This window comes from Ovis canadensis, chromosome 2 (genome assembly GCF_042477335.2).
Source record: "Ovis canadensis isolate MfBH-ARS-UI-01 breed Bighorn chromosome 2, ARS-UI_OviCan_v2, whole genome shotgun sequence".
In the NCBI taxonomy this organism is placed as follows: domain Eukaryota; kingdom Metazoa; phylum Chordata; class Mammalia; order Artiodactyla; family Bovidae; genus Ovis; species Ovis canadensis.
The window spans coordinates 36,413,353-36,432,658 of record NC_091246.1 but is presented as its reverse complement, the minus strand read 5'-3'; the positions used below and the strand labels follow the sequence as shown (position 1 = coordinate 36,432,658).

Sequence of the window (19,306 nt, the reverse complement as noted above, 5' to 3'; positions counted from 1 at the left end):
TCAGTATGAAGTCATGAATATTTATTCTATGGATTATAATTCAATACTATTACTGTTTTGGTCACTTCTGTTTCTTCAGTTCCGGTCATTGGCAGTTCTTTCATGTTGGCTCAGTGCCTTTCCTAGTGCTCTACATTTTGGTTTTGTGAGGTTTTTTTTGTTTTGTTTTTTTTAATTTCCTGGTGCTGCATGATGCTCCAGGCTCACCTTGTTATTTCCCTATACTGGCTCTAGAGTCAGCCATTTCTGCAAGAAGCTCTTCTTCCTTTTATTAACATGGTATTTGAAACCAAGGTCTGAGAGCTAGGTGTGCTCATTACTACTGTGGTATCATTGCCTCTAAGCCAGCTCCGTGGATGGAACTTGGAAATATACGTATACATACTAGCTATCCACCTTAATACACATACATATTTATTTCTGTATTTATCTCTGTATATTTAAGAACACAAATTCATATTCATATCTGAATCTAATTTGAAAGGCTTTGCTTATTAATGTTTTATCCAGAATCTCCCCACTGAGAGGGTTAAGAGGGACAAAAAAGGCTTATGCATTTAAGTGGTATCCAGTTATTGTCTAAGCCAAGGGTCAGCAAACTATGGCCAATTGTCTTTTTTGAGAAATACTTTCATTGGAGAAAAGTTTTACTGGAACACACACACATCCACTAATTTAGGTACTGTCTACGGCTACTTTCCATTAGAATTTAATTACTTAGGAACTGCAACAGAAATTTTATCAGTCACAAAGCTGGAAATATTTTATGTATAGCCCTTTACAAAAAGGATTCACAGGTTCCTAATCTAGGCTGTGTTTCAAATTTTCACTTGAGAGATAAAATGGAAATAGTGTGGTTTTAAATCCCATTCTTCCTTCTACAATTACTAGCTGTACTTGTATCTCTGGGCCTCAGTTTCCCCCTTTTGGGGGGAAGACTAAAGACCATATGAGTAAATTTCCTTACATATGATAAATGCTCAACTAGGACGTGAGTCTGAGTGAACTCTGGGAATTGGTGATGGACAGGGAGGCCTGGCGTGCTGCGATTCATGGGGTCGCAAAAAGTTGGACGTGACTGAACTGAACTGAACTGAATGGTAGCTAGAATTACTTCTGCAGGTAGGCTGTTAATTTTGTATAAAAATAATTTTCAGCAGTGGTTAGATGACTGATGTTGTTCACAGAGCCTGTGTGGCCAGGGGAACTCTGAACCATAATTCTAAATTCAAGTACTTACTTCATCACTTGTTACCCTTAGGGCCGGTAAGTAACAAATGTTTTTGAGCAGGTTTCTCTCTCCATGGGGCTTCCCAGATGGCGCTAGTGGTAAAGAATCCACCTGCCAATGCAGGAGACGCAAGAGACGTAGATTCGAACTCTCTCCATACAAGAGTAAGTAATATCTTCATAGGCCATAAGAAATTATGTCTATGAATGTCTTTATGCCATAGTCTCCAACACTGGCCAGAAGTCAAAGCTAGGATGGCTGCATCAAAATTAGAATCAAGATGAATTAAAATACCTTTTCCTGGCCCTAGCCTCAGGAATTCTGATTCAGGGGGTCTAGAATAAGGTCCATACTAACCGATTTTAGCAAACACCTAAACTGACTTAGTTGCAGGGCTAGTCTGGGAGTCACTGTTACTCAACAGTAAACGCCATACAAATCCCCTCTGTGGTCTCATAGCAGTCCCACATCCTCACAGTGTCCTGCCACGTTCCTCTTACTCAGGTAAATACTTGGTTCATTCAAGGGTTCCTGCAAGTGCTACAGGAAACCAAAATCTCCTTCTTCTGAGCCACTGCCTTATATCCCTTTATAGAAGGTTAGGTCCTACTGAAATGCAAATAAGATTCTCCATGTTTCAGAAAACTAATCTATCCCTTCAATATCCTCCTCCTTTACAAAAATACACTTTGTGAGCCTCTCCTTCACTGTATAAGGTCAGTAAACACAAAACCAAGAACCAGGAGGGGAAAAAGAAATAGGAAGATGACCAGGGCCACTGGTAAGGAAGAGAGCAAATTAAAAAAAGTAGTCACCCTCAGCTGATCCCTTCACACACTGCCATGCTTATCAGTAGGGCAGGGTAAGAACATAGACTGGAGCAGATACAGCGCCTTTTTATGCATAGCTGGGACTCATGCAGGAATGAGAAGCCCTAGGTGGTAGGAGCTTGGATGGAGATTCCTGGGGTCTTTTCAATGTGAGGGACACATATCACTGTGAGTTTGTCATACCTGAACACTCTTAGACTGGTACCCCCGCTCAAAAAGCAAGACTACTCATGCACCAACAGAGGCCATGAAGGATATATTGTCCAGGAATAGGAATACAATATGCTCAGTCACTCAGTTGTGTCTGACTCTTTGTGACCCCATGGACTGTAGCCTGACAGGCTCCTCTGTCCATGGGATTCTCCAGGCAAAAATACTGGAGTGGGTTGCCATTTCCTACTCCAAGAAATACAATGGGGGCTGTCAAATTTGGTGGTTCCTAAGGAGAAAGCTTTCAAAGTAACTTTTGGGCTTCTCTGGTGGCTCAGATGGTAAAGAATCTGCTTGTAATGCAGGAGACCCAGGTTCCATCCCTGTCTCAGGAAGAACCCCTGAAGGAGGAAGTGGCAGCCCACTCCAGTATTCCTGCCTGGAGAATCCCATGCACAGAGGAGCCTGGTAGGCTACAGTCCATGGAGTCACAAAGAGTCAGACACACAACTGAACAACTAACACTTTTCAAAGTAACTTTACCCATAATCTGCCAAAGTTTTTTTTTTTTTAATTGAGGCAATGCTCATTAACATAACAGTTTAAAGTATACATTTTAGGTGGTATTTAAAACACTCACAATGGCATATATCTATCATTTCTATCAAGTGTCAAACATTTTCATCACCCTAAAAGAAAACCTCGTGCCCATCAGGCAATCACTTCCTTGTTCCCTGCTCTAACAATGGCTTTTTATAGCGAAAGGTGGCTTTTTCTCTATAATAAGATACTGTCTGAGAAGCTTCGGCAAACTCTAGGTTCAAAGGGCACAAGAACATTCTCTCTTCAGTCAGGTGGGAGCAGCTTTCTGGAAAGACCTAAGGTTAAATTTCCCTTCCCCCTGCCTCAATAAGTCCAGTGAGAACAGTGCCAAACTCTTATATACACACAGACATATATACACATGCCCCGGGCTGGTCAATAACCATGTGATCAATAATTATGAGATCAAATGCATCACAGTTGCTCTAAGAAGAACCTATTCAGCACCCTCAAAGGCTGAGTCCCTCCCCAAAATGGAACTCTTACCCGCTGCTTCTCTGGGTCCACATAACGAATGCCAAAGTAGTCCTTCTCCAGCAAACTGTAGTAGTTGCAGATGTGGTCAATAAGAAACTGCCCTTTGGTCTCCCTCTGCAAAAGAAGCACATTTATGTTTCAGTCAGAGCTTGCCTTGTACTTTCATGTCTAACATGTGCCTCATTCACTCCCATAGGGCTGCATATACAGAAATCAATTCACTCATTCCAGTCTCTGGAGCTGGGCTTCCAAACTCTTGAGTGCAATCCACAGTGAGAAATTCATTTTCACACTGTAAGTCATTTTATACACACACACACACACACACACACACACATGAAACCAAAGGGACACCAAAAAAGGAACCAAAAGAACACCGAACAACGCCCTGCATAGATGCAGCACATCTGACTATTTGATTCTAGCATTGCCATTTACTTTCTAGAATGCTATTAATGATTTAGAACACTGATTTCAGAGCTTAGTGCCTAGTAGAGATCCATAGTTTACAAAACCACACACAATTCCACATACTACACATCTGGCTGCTTGCTCCAACTGCTCTGTAGTATCCTTTCATTCACTCTTCACAATAGCCCTACAAGGAAGGTCCCCATTTTATATTTAAAGAGAGGTTAAGTGGCTTGCCCAAAGTCACAAAATATGTACGGAGCAAAGCAGGATTTGACCTAGACCACCAGGCTGCAGAATCTGGGCTCTGTGTCATTTTGCCTTTCTAGAGCATTGGTGAACCTACTGGGACTCTGCTAGAACACAGGGTCTAGATGGTAAGGAAATGCAATGAATGTATCAGTGGAACCACCCCAATTCCCATCAGGGAAGGTGGAAAACCTGCTGCCTCAGGCCTCACAGACGTCACACCCATAAATCAACATACAAAAGCACGTGGTAGATCAGGGTTTGAGGGGAAGACCAGGACCGGGATTCAGAGACAGGTCTGGGTGACCTTGAGCAAACTTCCCAGCTGTCTCCATATCAGTAAAATGAGTTGGTTGGACTAGATTCTAAATTGGCTAGATGATTTTGCCCTCTAAAGTTCTATGAGTAAGAGACATATCAGCCAAATCTGATTAAGATAAATATTACAACAAAACTCCTTAATAGCAAGGACTCTTCCAAGCCCTCATCAGGATATTTGATAACTTTCTGCTTCAATCAAAGTCGCTGACAGACCCATGGAGTGTTGTAGGGATGGAATGTGACCTACAAAAGTAAATGAAGAAATCAGAGACCTTAAGTGAGCCACTCTTCCAATCCACTTTAAAACAATTTCAGAAGATTGGTTTGGTCTATGCTACATGATTATTTTTTCATTAGAAACCACTACTACCAGATGAAGAAGTCATTCACTGGCCTGGGATGCAGTGCACTGAACAGAGGATTAGTGCTTATAAGCAGATACTGATGTGAAGCCTCAATTTTCCTGAAATCGCTTTTGAGTATAAATTCAGATGAGCTTTTAACCTTTTCTTTCTTTCTAACAGAACCCATTTGATGTAGCTCAAAAGGGACAAAACGTCAAAATGGATAGATTTCTGTAACAGTTTTTAAACCAGGAGGCTCAAATGACAAGCTATATCTGATGACGGCTACATTTGATGTCCAGAATATAATCAATGGATATAGTACCTTTCAGAGATTTATTCTGCAACCTGTCCATCTTAGATGCAGCTTTAGGATCAAGTCACTGAACATAACACGAGTTCATCATTCTATGATTAGATTGCCAAGCTCTCCACAGCAGAATTTACTATGGTGGACTACCCCCAACATATGCGAGACACACAAGACCTGTGGGTTAAGGCAATGCCTTCTAATGACGGGGGATTGAACAGGCCTTGATTGTGCAAGACAGCTACTGCTAGCATTGTGCCCTAAAGAAGAAGTAGTATTCCAAAGCACAACAAAGATTTTTTTTAATGATTAAGCATAGCAATCAATATATACTCTAAAGCAATATCTCTGACTACGTAAGAACCTTGAGAGAAGGAAACACCAATGCAGACAGTATACTGACTGGATAATACACCTGCATCAGAAACAGGGATCAATGCCTCCCGCCAAAGCAGATGAGGCCAGTTCCCATGGGTCTAGGCTTCCACGTGGATTCCAGGTCTGTGCTCCTCAGAGCACCACTCTCAGTCCAGCAATATTGTAGCAAACTCAGCCTGACTTAGGAGGGAGCTTGTTGGAAACACAGAATTCCAGGCACTGTCCTAGACCAAGTGAACCTAACCTACACTTCAGTAAGATCTCTCGGTTATTCATACGCTTATTCAGGTTTGAGAAGCACTGGTCTAGAGAACTTTCCCATATGCTGCTGCTGCTAAGTCACGTCAGTCGTGTCCGATTCTGTGCAACCCCATAGACGGCAGCCCACCAGGCTCCCCTGTCCCTGGGAAGAGTGTAAAAATTGTATCTGTATCCAGAAGGTACATTTTTTTCTCAAGAAGAAAAAAAATGTCCATTTTCCCCTGTGAATTGTCTATTCCTCAGTCAGAAAGATCAAAGATTTTTCCAGCCTAGAGAACAGAAACTGCCCAGAATCTGAAACAGAAACAGAATCTGCAGGCTGTCAGCCAATCTCATCATCTCTAGATGCTCTGTGTTGCTTCCTCGTGCCAAGGAAGCCAGTTTACATCTTCATGTTCTGCTCTGTTCCACTCCTGCCTGGAGAGCATGACAATGCTCTGAAGTCATGGAAATTCCTATCAGTCTCATTTTTGTGCATGAAGCCCAGCACTTGCCTAAACAAAAAGACCACCTGGACCCAGTATCAAGAACTGGAAAGGTTTGTTCGGCGATCAGTAATGCAAGGGTGTAGAAGTCCAGTGGCCAGTCCCACACACCTCAGTTCAGCAAATGAGCTTAGGGGTGATCGCTGGTTCTACCCCACACCTCTCACCCCTAGAACTCTGGTGAATGACTCAGACCTTCCATTGGTTTCCTCCTGAGGTTTCTGATAGTAGAGGCCATTAATCACACTCTTAGTGTCTACCTAAGCCAGTGTCTAGCACACTGAGTGTTACTGAATCAAAAAATGAGGCACTGTTTTCTCTCATGGAAAACCTAGGTTCTGGAAACTAACAGTGAGTCTCAGGCAAGATACCCAGTTCTATTTTTAGAGATTCTTCAAACATAGTAGAATTAGTTGACTTTCACCCTAATCCTTCAAGGTCTACACAGAGAAGTGGTTACCAAGGATTTCAAGTATTAATATCAAGACTTCTTTTTAATGTCAAAATTTCGTTGATTCTCCCTCAAGATAGCAGTTATATTTTTAGTACCAACTGAAGAGTAAAGAAAAACCAACTAGCTTCCTAAGAGCTGTTACACAAGTTGTGATTTATTAATCACAACAGCATTTCACACATGTGGAGAACAATAGGGCACAAATGTGTGAGCAGGGTCTTCTACAAAGGTCAGTAGGATGTTATGGTCCACATCTCAAGAAAGCACTTGAAATACAGACTTTTGATGCCCTCTCTAAATGAAGTTATATAGTCTCGGGGTTGAAAGAATAATCTGTTTACCATACACAAACTCGCATCCCAAAACTGGTCCACACAACCAACAGTGCACTGTGAATTGATACTTACAAAGACTATCCTAAAATATTGTAAATATTGTTGTTTAACATTTTTGTATGCACTATGCTCAGTTGCTCAGTCATGTCTGACTCTGTGACTTCATGGACTGTAGCCCACCAAGCTTCTCTGTCCATGGGATTCTCCAGGCAAGAATACTGGAGTGGGTTGCCATGCTCTCCTCCAGGGGATCTTCCCAACCCAGGGATCGTAAGCACATCTCTTGCGTCTCCTGCATTGGCAAGTGGATTCTTTCTTTACCACATTTTTAGTGTGTTAAAAATCTAAACCAATCCAGTCAAGGTGTGGTCTATGGACTTGCTAGAATGTAGAATCTTTGTTACTGGGCCATCATAAGAGCAGACATTACAGTAATTTATTGTACTGTGTTTTCTACAAGTATTGTTCAAAATCAGATTGGGGGAACAAAATCCAGTACTAGTTTCTCACCAGAGTTTAACACACTGACCTAAACCAGGCTGCCATGTTTGAGGGTTTGGTGTGGGGTCTCTTTATACCAAGAGCCTCAAACAGTGAAGGGGGCTGGGCCCTCTCTCCACCTCCTCTGTCCATTTTTTTGACAATCTTTATTTTTCATGTGATCCCTGAACTTCTTCCAGTAATCCCACAATATCTCAGGGTTCTCTTTTCACAGATTAGAAAAGAACCTAATTTTCACATTCAAAAACTAGACTATTTTTCAGAAAATCCCTCTCTCCTCCTCACCTCAAAGTTTGTACTAGAAAGCCTTAAGTCATGAAATCTCTGAGACTTAGTTTCTTCTTGCATGAAAGGGGAATAACAATGATAACTCCCAAATCTACCCCACCAGGTTAATTTGAGGCTCATTCACATATTTGTTAAACATCTGTCATACAACATGCATTGGGATAGGAATTAGAGAAAAATAATGAGCAAAACACAATCTATAATCTCACAGACCTTAAAAATCTGTGGTTTGTAAAACATGAAAGCATTTTTGCAAACTGTAAAGCACTATACCAATGTAAGATATCATTACTACTAATAATAATATACAAAGAAGTTGAGAGAAATTGTATTCACTTCTGAGAATTGGCCTCTATGGGAGAAAAACTGAACAAAGAGACAAATAACTCTTTTTTTTTTCTTAACTCCTTGTCTTCAGTTGCTGATGATGCATTTACTTCAACTCCCTGGTTCAATGACAAGGTTAAAACAACAATATATTTGTGCTTAAAGAAAAAGAACATGAAAAATCCACTGACTAAATCAGCCATGGCTTGTCTTCAGTGAAAAAGTATGGCAGATTTCAACCCCTAATTCCTAAAACTTCAGTTCAAGGTTTTTGTTTTGCTGAAGAATTCCTTTTTATATAAAATTTTAAAATGTTATTGAAATATAGTTGATTAACAATATTATGTTAGTTTCACATGTAAATCAAAGTGATTCCATTATACATATGTATATTCAAGACATTTTGCTACATTTTAGATATTGGTTAAATGAGGAAAAGAGTACCAACCCCCAAAATACTTAATGTGTTGCTATAAACCAATATTCAGGGTCTGAATAGGTAACTTCAGAAATGAAGGTATGAGCATAACAATGATAATTACTATATACTGAACACTTACTGTACCCCAAGAACTGTGGTACATACATTTAATCTCCTAATAACAGGTAGATTAACAGGTAACTCATGTTCTCCCCATGTCACAGATTTTTTAAATGGACTCAGAAAAGTTGTTTGTGTGTCAAACCCAGGTCCAACATGCCTAAGCAGTTGTAGGAACCCAATTTGCAATATTCCCCCTTTTCTCTATGTAGAGACAGAAGAAAACAATGGTATGAGGATTAGGGAACAGTATCAAGTGCCCCAGTTACTAGAATTTGGACCCTGGTAGGAAGAAGCACTGGGTTATCGACCATTATACCAGATCTAGAGAGAGGCAGTTTTATAAAGCACAAACCATATTAGCATAGACGTCAACAGGCTAATTGCCCAACATTGATACACCCCTTTGTCTTTCCTAAAAGAACCCAGATTTTGTTCAGTTCAGGCATGCACATGCATGTGTATAAACGTTATATGCAAACACAAGTGGACACAAAGAACATGAGCCTCAGGAAACCATAAGCCACTATTATCTTCTGGACTCAAGCTGAGTTAGTGAAAGGATTTTCACACCTCCCTTATCTGATTGGTTCAGGAAAAGACACATGACCTAGTTTAGGCCAATGAGACCTGAGGAGCACCTGACTGACATTTCTGAGACGGTTCTCACTTGCTCTTCTGAAAGAGCTTATGGAAGAGACTTTCTGTTCACTCTGGATGTTGTTACATAAAAGCCTGAGGCCTGGAACTGCTGCAGCCATTTTGAAACCAAACAATTTACAAGGAAAGTGGAGCTTGTGTTTGCAGATCATCAATCAGGAAGTTCACCCTATGTGAGAACTTCCAAGGATCCCAACAACATTCCTTGTTGTTTCTGACAGTACAAGTTGATCTTTCTGCTTATCATGCTCAACATGTTGCCTCTGGTGAGAAGGTAAAGCAGTGCCTCAAGACAAGCAGAAGAGCACGAGGAGAATGACAGTGCTGATGTGAAACACAGTCAGAGGTTACTGACTAAAGAACCAGAGAGTTAAGTCCATCTACCAACAGGTTCTATTTGGCCAACATGGTGTTTTTGTGTCTTTAAACTGGGAGACTGCATATGATATCTGGATGCTAGCTGCTCTTGGAAAGGTAGAGGGTCTGGAAGGTAGACTATGAAGGTTTGCTCAGCTCAGGATCACTGCCTCTTCTATGGTGGGGGAACCCTGCAATCCACCACATTTCCACATATCATCACCCAGGCTTCCACTTCCCTCACATCTCTAGTTCAGTTCAGTTCAGTCGCTCAGTCGTGTCTGACTCTTTGTGACCCCATGAATCGCAGCAAACCAGGCTTCCCTGTCCATCAACAACTCCCAGAGTTCACTCAGACTCACATCCATCGAGTCAGTGATGCCATCCAGCCATCTCATCCTCTGTCATCCCTTTCTCCTCCTGCCCCCAATCCCTTCCAGCATCAGAGTCTTTTCCAATGAGTCAGCTCTTTGCATGAGGTGGCCAAAGTACTGGAGTTTCAGCTTTAGCATCATTCCTTCCAAAGAAATCCCAGGGCTGATCTCCTTCAGAATGGACTGATTGGATCTCCTTGCAGTCCAAGGGACTCTCAAGAGTCTTCTCCAACACCACAGACTGGAAAAGGTAAGTTTTCATTCCAATCGCAAAGAAAGGCAATGCCAAAGAATGCTCAAACTACCGCACACATGCTAGTAAAAATGTTCAAAATTCTCCAAGCCAGGCTTCAGCAATACATGAACCGTGAACTTCCAGATGTTCACTTCTCTAACCCCTAGAGAAATGTGTTTACAACCCTAATCTGAGGTAAACTAGAGGCTTTTGAAAGGGTTCCTTGGAAGAATTTTCCTTTAACTACTCAGAAGCATCCTCATAGCCAGGAAAAGTCCTCAGTGGACACAGCTTTGAGCTGCCCTCTGAAGCTGTCCAGCCACTGAAGTTCTAGGACCTTTGGAGGGAAAAAGGCCCCAACACAGGCCAGACTGTAGGGAGGATCACTGAGATGAGGGGAACAGGCAGTGGTCTGAAGAATCTGAAGCACAGACCAGGACACTGGAAACAGTTCATTTTGGGGCTGGCACCCCAGGAACCGTCTCTGACAAACAGAAGTGGGGCTGCCAGACCTAGTTTTCTAGTAATAAAGGTTGTGAATTTCCAGTTCAAAGGGCCCTTTTGTTTGGAACTCTTCAGTTGCAGGAGCTGCTCTTGAGAAGGAGCGGCCCCTGTGTCTGCACGTATAGGGAAGAGCAGCTTGGTCAGTCTCTGCTGGGTCTTTCACCTGAGAAGGAAGAATCCAATTCCCATGTAGATACCTAGAGATTCCAAATGGGGCTTCTAGACAATGGTGAGGCCCAAAACAGCAACCGCATACTCAGTTAGCTGCCAGGAGCATGTCTTCTGGGCTTCCCAGGTGGTGCTAGTGATAAAGAACCTGCCTGTCAATGCAGGAGACTAAGAGACGTGGGTTCAATCCCTGGGTCAGGAAGATTTCCCTAGGGGAAGGCATGGCAACCCACGCCAGTATTCTTGCCTGGAGAATCCAACAGACAGAGGAGCCTGGTGGGCTACAATCAATGGGGTCACAAAGAGTCAGACACAACTGAAGCAACTTAGCATGCATGCGTGCGTGTCTTCTAGGAACAGGTGGTTACATTTCTTGCATGAATTAAGAGCCTCAGTCCATTCACTTTCATTGGAAGATAAATGAAAGATAGAACTAGAAAACTGGCAAACTGAATAGTTCTGCTTCTATTGTGAAGAAAAAGCATTTGTTGATTTAAGAAAGATTATGGTTTCATTGAATAACATAAAAAATGCTCTGTTTATATCTATGCTTAAAAAGTTCAACCGTATTTGTGTAAATTCATACATTTTGTTTGGGAGACACCTCAGCTTTAACCAAAACAGAGTATCGTGTTAGAAAGGAATTAGCTTTTATAATTGGAATTTAAATAGCAAGTGATATATCACTTTGTTAATTGTTCCTTCCTATTGCAGCCAGTAACTGGTATTTAATATCTGGCTGGAACATATATTCAGGAAATTGTATCATACTCAGACAGTGAGGAAAGAAGTAATATGAAGGCTGTTTAAATGAAGAGAAATTTAAAGGAAAAACAAGTATAATCTCTCATGGTTCAACCTGTGGTTCTTACACAGAAATTAAAAGTTTTTCATTTATGTTATTCTTTTCAGAAATATAAAAGGTAAAACCAAGGTTTCAAGAAGCTGGAGACCTAATTCTGAATATTTATCTCCTTTATAGTAATAATCAGCATATTATGGCTAATATAATTAGGAAAATATAGGCTAGATTGATAGGCATTTTTGTAAACAATACATATTTATAATGTGGGAGAAGGGAGGGCATAGTTATGACTGTAGCAGTGACCTAAAAGCTAGAAAATAACAAAACAAATACCAAAGCCAGACATTTACTGGGGAAAAAAACAACTGCCTGAAAATGAGTATCTGGCTAAAAGTAAAGGTTGGACAAAAGTGGCCACCTAGACCCACCAGGGTCTTTGGTAGAGAGTCAAAACCCACTACCTCAGTTCTGTGGTAGCCTCTACACTCTCTGAGGAAACAGAAATATACTGCCATCCTCACAGCTAGTAGCGTACCTGTATCAAGGCTGGGGAAGATAAAGGGGTCCCATGGAAGAAATAAAACAAAACTACACCCACAAGAAGATAAAGCAGCCGGGACAGGTTGGCCACTCACTCCACTGCCCGAGTCCTGAATGGCGTCTTCTGAAGGGAGACCAAGGTGACTGCCAGAGTGGTTTAGTCAGTCATGGTTCCATCTATTCGCTTTTCTTCTGAGTGTTTTCCACCTCAGTTATCTCTCCAGTGTTCCATAGCTTCCATCCTAAAGGATGGGCTGTGTGTCTGCACTGAGTCAGAGGGCTGTCTCTCTTCTGACTGGCACGCAGATCCGTTCCAATGTTTGAGAAATCATATTTGATGTATCCACTGTTCTTAGCAATTTCTACCACTGCCCAATACTCAAAATGTTTTTTCTTCCCCATCTTTTACTCTTCTTCCTGTTTCAGAGTTTAGTGACACTGTCAGCCCCAATTTTTAAGGGCACTCACCTCTGAATGAGCGCTCTGGGAACTGGTGATGGACAGGGAAGCCTGGCGTGCTACAGTCCATGGGGTTGCAAAGAGCTGGACACAACTGAGCTACTGAACTGAACCTCTGAATGATTTTAGAGTTTTCCAATTCCAGTCCTTTCCACAATTTCAAAAAGTGTTTTGTCGTGTTTTTGTTTTTTTATCTCAAGCTAAGGAATCCAAGGTTCAGAAAGTGTAATTAACTTATTCAGGGTCAACACAGCTAGAAAGTAGCAACGTCAATATTTAAAACCAAGTCTGCTTGATTTGGTTATTATAGCCAATGATTAAATATGAAATGATTCTTCACTGGATAAAGAACATCTGCAAAACAGCTAACATCATACTTAGCAGAGAAAAACTAGACGCTTTAAGCCAAAGCTAACATCATACTTAACTGAGAGAAACTAGATGCTGCCTCACTAAGATCAGATACAGGCAAGGACAGCCTCCTCATTACTTCTAAAACATCATCTTGAAAGTTCTAGTTAATACAGTAAGAAGGAAATAAAAGACAACTAAAATCTGGTGCAGCCAAATAAATAAAAGTAAATGAAAGGCAGACAGATTGGGAAGGAGGCAATAAAACTGTCTCTATTTGAAGATTACGTGATTGTCTTTGTAGAAAACCCAAAAGAATAGACAAAAGAAAATTTCCTTGAACTAAAAAGTAATTATAGCAAGGTTGCAGGATACAAAGCAAAATATACAAAAGTGAATTGAGGGCTTCCCTGAGGTCCAGGGGTTAAAAATCCACCTTACAATGCAGGGGACACTGGTTTGATCCCTAGTCTGGGAAGATCCCGCGTGCTGCAGGGCAACTAAGCCTATGTGTTGCAACTACTGAGCCCACATGCAGCAACTACTAGAGCCCGCACACTGTAAACCTGTGCTCTACAAGAGAAGCCACAGCCATGAGAAGCTCACACACCACAACTAGAGTAGCTCCTGTTCTCCACAACTAGAGAGTTTCATTGCGTGCAGCAATGAAAACCCAGCACAGCCCCCTAAAAGTGAATTGCTTTCCTATATATTAGCAAAGAACAACTGTAAGTTGAAATTGAAAACAGCACCATTTACATTACACCAAAAATATTAAACACACTGGTACACATGTATACAAAATCTATGTGAGGAAAACTATGAAATTCTGATGAAAGAAGCAAAAGAATATCTCACTAAATGGAGAGCTATTCCATGTTCAGGCAGAGAAGACTCTATATTGTCAAGATGTCAGTTCTTCCCAACTTGAACTACAGATTCAGTTCAGTTCAGTTGCTCAGTCGTGTCCAGCTCTTTGCGATCCCATGAATCACAGCACGCCAGGCCTCCCTGTCCATCACCAACTCCCAGAGTTCACTCAAACTCACCTCCATCGAGTTGGTGATGCCATCCAGCCATCTCATCCTCTGTCGTCCCCTTCTCCTCCTGCCCCCAATCCCTTCTAGCTTCAGTCTTTCCCAGTGAGTCAACTCTTCGCATGAGATGGCCAAAGTACTGGAGTTTCAGCTTTAGCATCATCTCTTCCAAAGAACACAATTTCATTCCTTTGTGTATGTCAACAATCCGATTCTAATGTTATCACAGAAAGGCGGAAAGATCCAGAATGGCCAATTCAATATTGATGAAGAGCAAAATCAGAGGACTGACACTACTCAACTCCAAGACTTAGTATAAAGTTTCAGTGATCAAGACAGTGTGCTATTGGCAGGGTAATTGTCAAATAAGGCAGAGACCAGAATAAAGAGCCCATAACAGCAGAGCCCAGAAATAGACAAAGACAGTTCAATTGAGAAATGAAAGTCTTTTCAACAAATGGTGTTAGAACAACTAGAAATACACATGCAAAAAAAAAAAAATCCGGATGCAGACCTTACACCTTTAAAAAAATTAACTCAAAATGGATTATAGACCTACATGTAAACCACAAAACTATAAAACCCCCAGAAGGAAATATAGGACAAAATCTAGGTGACCTGGGGTTTCAGTGGCTTTTCATATACAATCCAAAAAGTACAACTGATGACAGAAAAAAAAATTGATAAGTTGGACTTCATTAAAATTTAAAACATTCATTCAGCAAAAGAAAACTATTCAGAGAATGAAAAAACAAGCCAAGATTTGAAGTGTTTGTTAAACACATATCTGACAAAGGATTTGTATCCAAAAATACACAAAGCACTCATAATTCAACAATAAATTACAAACAGTTTTAGAAGTGGGCAAAAGACCTTAGCAGACAATTCATCAACGAACACATGAAAAGAAGCTCCACAACGTATGTCATCAGAGAATTGCAGACTGAAACAACAATGAAATACCACCACATACCTATTAGATAGCTAAAATCCAAAACACTGACAACACCAAATACTGACAAGGACGTGGAGCAACAGGAACTCTTATTCACTCCTGACAGAAACATAAAATGGTGCAGTCACTTTGAAAGACAGTTGGCTGTTTCTTACAAAGTTAAATGTAGGCTCAATCCAGTAATTTTACTCCTAGATATTTACCCTGATGAGTAAAAATCTTATGGCCATACAAAAATGTAAACACAAGTGTTTATAGCTGCATTATTCACAATTTCCCCAAACTGGAAGCAACCAAGATGTTCTTCAATAGATATATGTATTAAAAAATTGGTACATCTATATAATGGGGTAAAAAGAAATTCGCTTTTAAGCCCTGACATGAAAGAATAAAGTAAAAATCACTCAGTCGTGTCCAACTCTTTGTGATAGCATGGACTGTAGCCTGCCAGGCTCCTCTCTCCATGGAATTCTCCAGACAAGTATACTAGAGTGGGTTGCCATTTCATTCTCCAGGGGATCTTCCCAACCGAGGGATCAAACCCAGGACCTCTGCATTGGCAGGAGGATTCTTTACCATCTGAGCCACCAAGGAAAGGAGACTTAAATGCACATTATTAAGTGAAAGACGCTAGTCTGAAAAGGCTACCTATTATATTGTATACAAATGACATCCTGGAAAAGGCAAAACTATAGAGACAGTAAAAAGATCAGTGGCTACTGACTGTGTGGATCACAATAAAGTGTGGAAAATTCTGAAAGAGATGGGAATAACAGACCACCTGACCTGCCTCTTGAGAAACCTATATGCAAGTCAGGAAGCAACAGTTAGAACTGGACATGGAAAAACAGACTGGTTCCAAATAGGAAAAGGAGTACGTCAAGGCTGCATATTGTCACCCTGCTTATTTAACTTCTATGCAGAGTACATCATGAGAAATGCTGGGCTGGAAGAAGCACAAGCTGCAATAAAGATTGCCAGGAGAAATATCAATAACCTCAGATATGCAGATGACACCACCCTTATGGCAGAAAGAAGAACTAAACAGCCTCTTGATGAAAGTGAAAGAGGAGACTGAAAAAGTTGGCTTAAAGCTCAACATTCAGAAAACGAAGATCATGGCATCTGGTCCCATCACTTCATGGCAAATAGATGGGGAAACAGTGGAAACAGTGTCAGACTTTATTTGGCAGGGCTCCAAAATCACTGCAGACAGTGATTGCAGCCATGAAATTAAAAGACACTCCTTGGAAGGAAAGTTATGACCAACCTAGAGAGCATATTAAAAAACAGAGACATTACTTTGTCAACAAAGATCCATCTAGTGAAGGCTATGGTTTTTCCAGTAGTCATGTGTGGGTATGAGAGTTGGACTGTGAAGAAAGCTGAGCACCGAAGAATTGATGCTTTTGAACTGTGGTGTTGGAGAAGACACTTGAGAGTCCCTTGGACTGCAAGGAGATCACACCAGTCCATCCTAAAGGAGATCAGTCCTGAGTGTTCATTGGAAGGACTGATGCTGAAGCTGAAACTCCAATACTTTGGCCACCTGATGTAAAGAGCTGACTCATTTGAAAAGACCCTGATTCTGGGAAAGATTGAGGGCAGGAGGAGAAGGGGATGACAGAGGATGAGATGGTTGGGTGGCATCATTGACTCAACTGATGGGTTTGGGTGGACTCCAGGAGTTGGTGATGGACAGGGGGGCCTGGCGTGCTACGGTTCATGGGGTCGCAAAGTCGGACACAATTGAGCGACTGAACTGAACTGAATTAAGGTGGGAGGGAGGAGTGAAGAGGGAGAACATCATCTTAGAGCAGTGAGACTATTCTGTGTGACACTTAGAGGTGGATTTGTGACATATTTGTCAAAATCTATAGACTATATAACAAAGTGGAACCCTAATATAAACTAGGGAATTTAGTTAATAATAATGTATCACTATTGGTTCATCAAGCTAACAAATGTACCACACTAATTAATGCAAGATGTTAGTAACAGGAGAAACTAGGAGGGGAGGGGATGTATCTCTACTTACTCAATTTTTCTGTAAATGTAAAGCTACTCTCCCACTCCAGGACTCTTGCCTGGAAAATCCCATGGACGGAGGAGCCTGGTAGGCTGCGGTCCATGGGGTCGCACAGAGTCGGACACAACTGAAGCGACTTGGCAGCAGCAGCAGCAGCAGCAGCAGCAAAGCTACTCTAAAACAGAGTCTATCAACCTAAAAAGGAAGGAAGAGAAAGTGGGGGGAGGGAGAAGGGAGGGGAGGAGGAAACCGGCAGAGCACCTCAGGGGATATGAACATAAAACTTGCAACTCGGGAGACTGACCAAGGAAATAAATTTAACAAAATAATCTCGTAATTATCCAGAATAAAATTGAACATAACGATCTCTTTTTCATTATTTAAAGTTCCAAAGGGGAAAAGTACAGCTTTAAGTAATCTCCACTTTGGTAGCTGAGACAAGATTTTAAGCAAAGTGCTTTCAAGCTGTCTTCATTAATCAATACTTCCAGAATTTAAGTGCATCTTCACTTAATACCTGCTTTTTCCCTTAGTCTAGCCTATGATCTGCAACATTTGTCTCTCTAACAGGTGTTGTGAAATAGACAGGCCAAGCCCTCTGGGTTTCATGTTGCCCTGAGCCCCAGCATTAGGAGAGCAGGCATGAGCGTTACCTCTTCTTCTGAGATTGGAATGGGCAGGAATTTGCTTAGAGACCCCTGAGTGGCTGGCATTGTGGGCCACACTATTTAAATTACTTCAACTAGGCATTTAATTTAATCCACATGAGCCCAAGAGCTAGCTGCTTTTCCATTTTTAGGAGGGGAAAATAAAGCTTAGAGTGATTGAGTAACTTGCCCAAAGTCACACAGCAAGCAAATGGCAAAATTCAGGTTTGAACTCCAGCCTGGAGTTAGTCTGGAAAGGAAAGACCAGAATTATTTAAAGGAGCAATGCTTGCCTGCTACGTCGCTTCAGTCATGTCCGACTCTTTGTGACACTATGGGCCATAGCTCGCCAGGCTCCTCTGTCCATGGGATTCTCTAGGCAAGCATACTGGAGTGGATTGCCATTTCCTCCTCCAGGGGATCTTCCCAACCCAAGGATCAAACCCGAGTCTCTTATGTCTCCTGCATTGGCAGGAGGGTTCTTACTTTATTTAAAAGGGGAAGAATCATAGGATGTTAGAGTTGAAAGATACTATAGAGAGAATCTGATCCAAACCATTTCAGAAATAGGGAAACTGAGGCTCAGAGAGGTTAAAATGAAATAACTTAGTGTTGGAGCTGAGACTTGAAATCAAGAGTTGGAGTCAAGATATAGAATCAAGAATTGGAGCCAAGATATACCAGTCAGGGTAGCCTAGGTTAAGCTGCAGTAACAAAAAATTCCAGGAACCTCCCTGGCAGTCCAGGTTAGGACTCCACACTTCCACTGCAGGGGGTGCAGGTTCAGTCCATGGCTGGGAACTAGAATCCCACATACTACCTACATGGCCAAAAATAAATATAAAATTAAAAAATCACTTCATTATAAAAAGGCCAACATGTCATTGGGCTAATATCACAAAGGTTTATTTCTTGTCTGCAATACATAGCTGATGCTGATTTTGTAGGGGAGGGCTTTTCTCATCATAGCTTAGGGGTTCCAGATGATGAATTCTTCTTGGAAGCAGCTTTAGCAATGACCACAGCAGTGGGAAGGGAATATGGTGAATCCTATGCCTGCTTTGAAACATGTTGCTTCAATGTGGTGCGCGCGCGCACACACACACACACACACACACACACACACACACACACAGGAATATTCAGTTCAGTTCAGCCGCTCAGTCGTGTCCAACTCTTTGTGACCCCATGAATCGCAGCACGTCAGGCCTCCCTGTCCATCACCAACTCCTGGAGTTCACTCAGACTCACATGCATTGAGTCAGTGATGCCATCCAGACATCTCATCCTCTGTCGCCCCCTTCTTCTCCTGCCTCCAATCCCTCCCAGCATCAGTCTTTTCCAATGAGTCAACTCTTCACATGAGGTGGCCAAAGTATTGGAGTTTCAGCTTCAGCATCATTCCTCCCCAAAAATCCCAGGGCTGATCTCCTTCAGAATGGACTGGTTGGATCTCCTTGCAGTCCAAGGGACTTTCAAGAGTCTTCTCCAACACCACAGTTCAAAAGCATCAATCCTTTGGTGCTCAGCTTTCTTCACAGTCCAACTTTCACATCCATACATGACCACTGAAAAAACCATAGCCTTGACTAGAGGAACAGGAATATTACTCAGTCATAAAAAAGAATAAAATAATGCCATTTGTAGCAACATGGATGAACCTAAAGCAAAGCAAGTCAGCCAGAGGAC

At 41.6% G+C, this 19,306-nt stretch overlaps 1 protein-coding gene across 7 annotated transcripts in view; it reads right to left on the bottom strand.

Moving 5' to 3' along the window:
* FRMD3 (FERM domain containing 3) overlaps window positions 1–19,306 on the bottom strand; it is a 352,790-nt gene that overhangs the window by 183,903 nt on the left and 149,581 nt on the right. For all 7 annotated transcript variants that reach the window (XM_069575856.1, XM_069575860.1, XM_069575862.1 and 4 more), the window contains exon 2: window positions 3,301–3,405. In XM_069575856.1, the coding sequence (XP_069431957.1) occupies window positions 3,301–3,405 (105 nt within the window). The remainder of the gene's footprint in view (window positions 1–3,300; window positions 3,406–19,306) is intronic.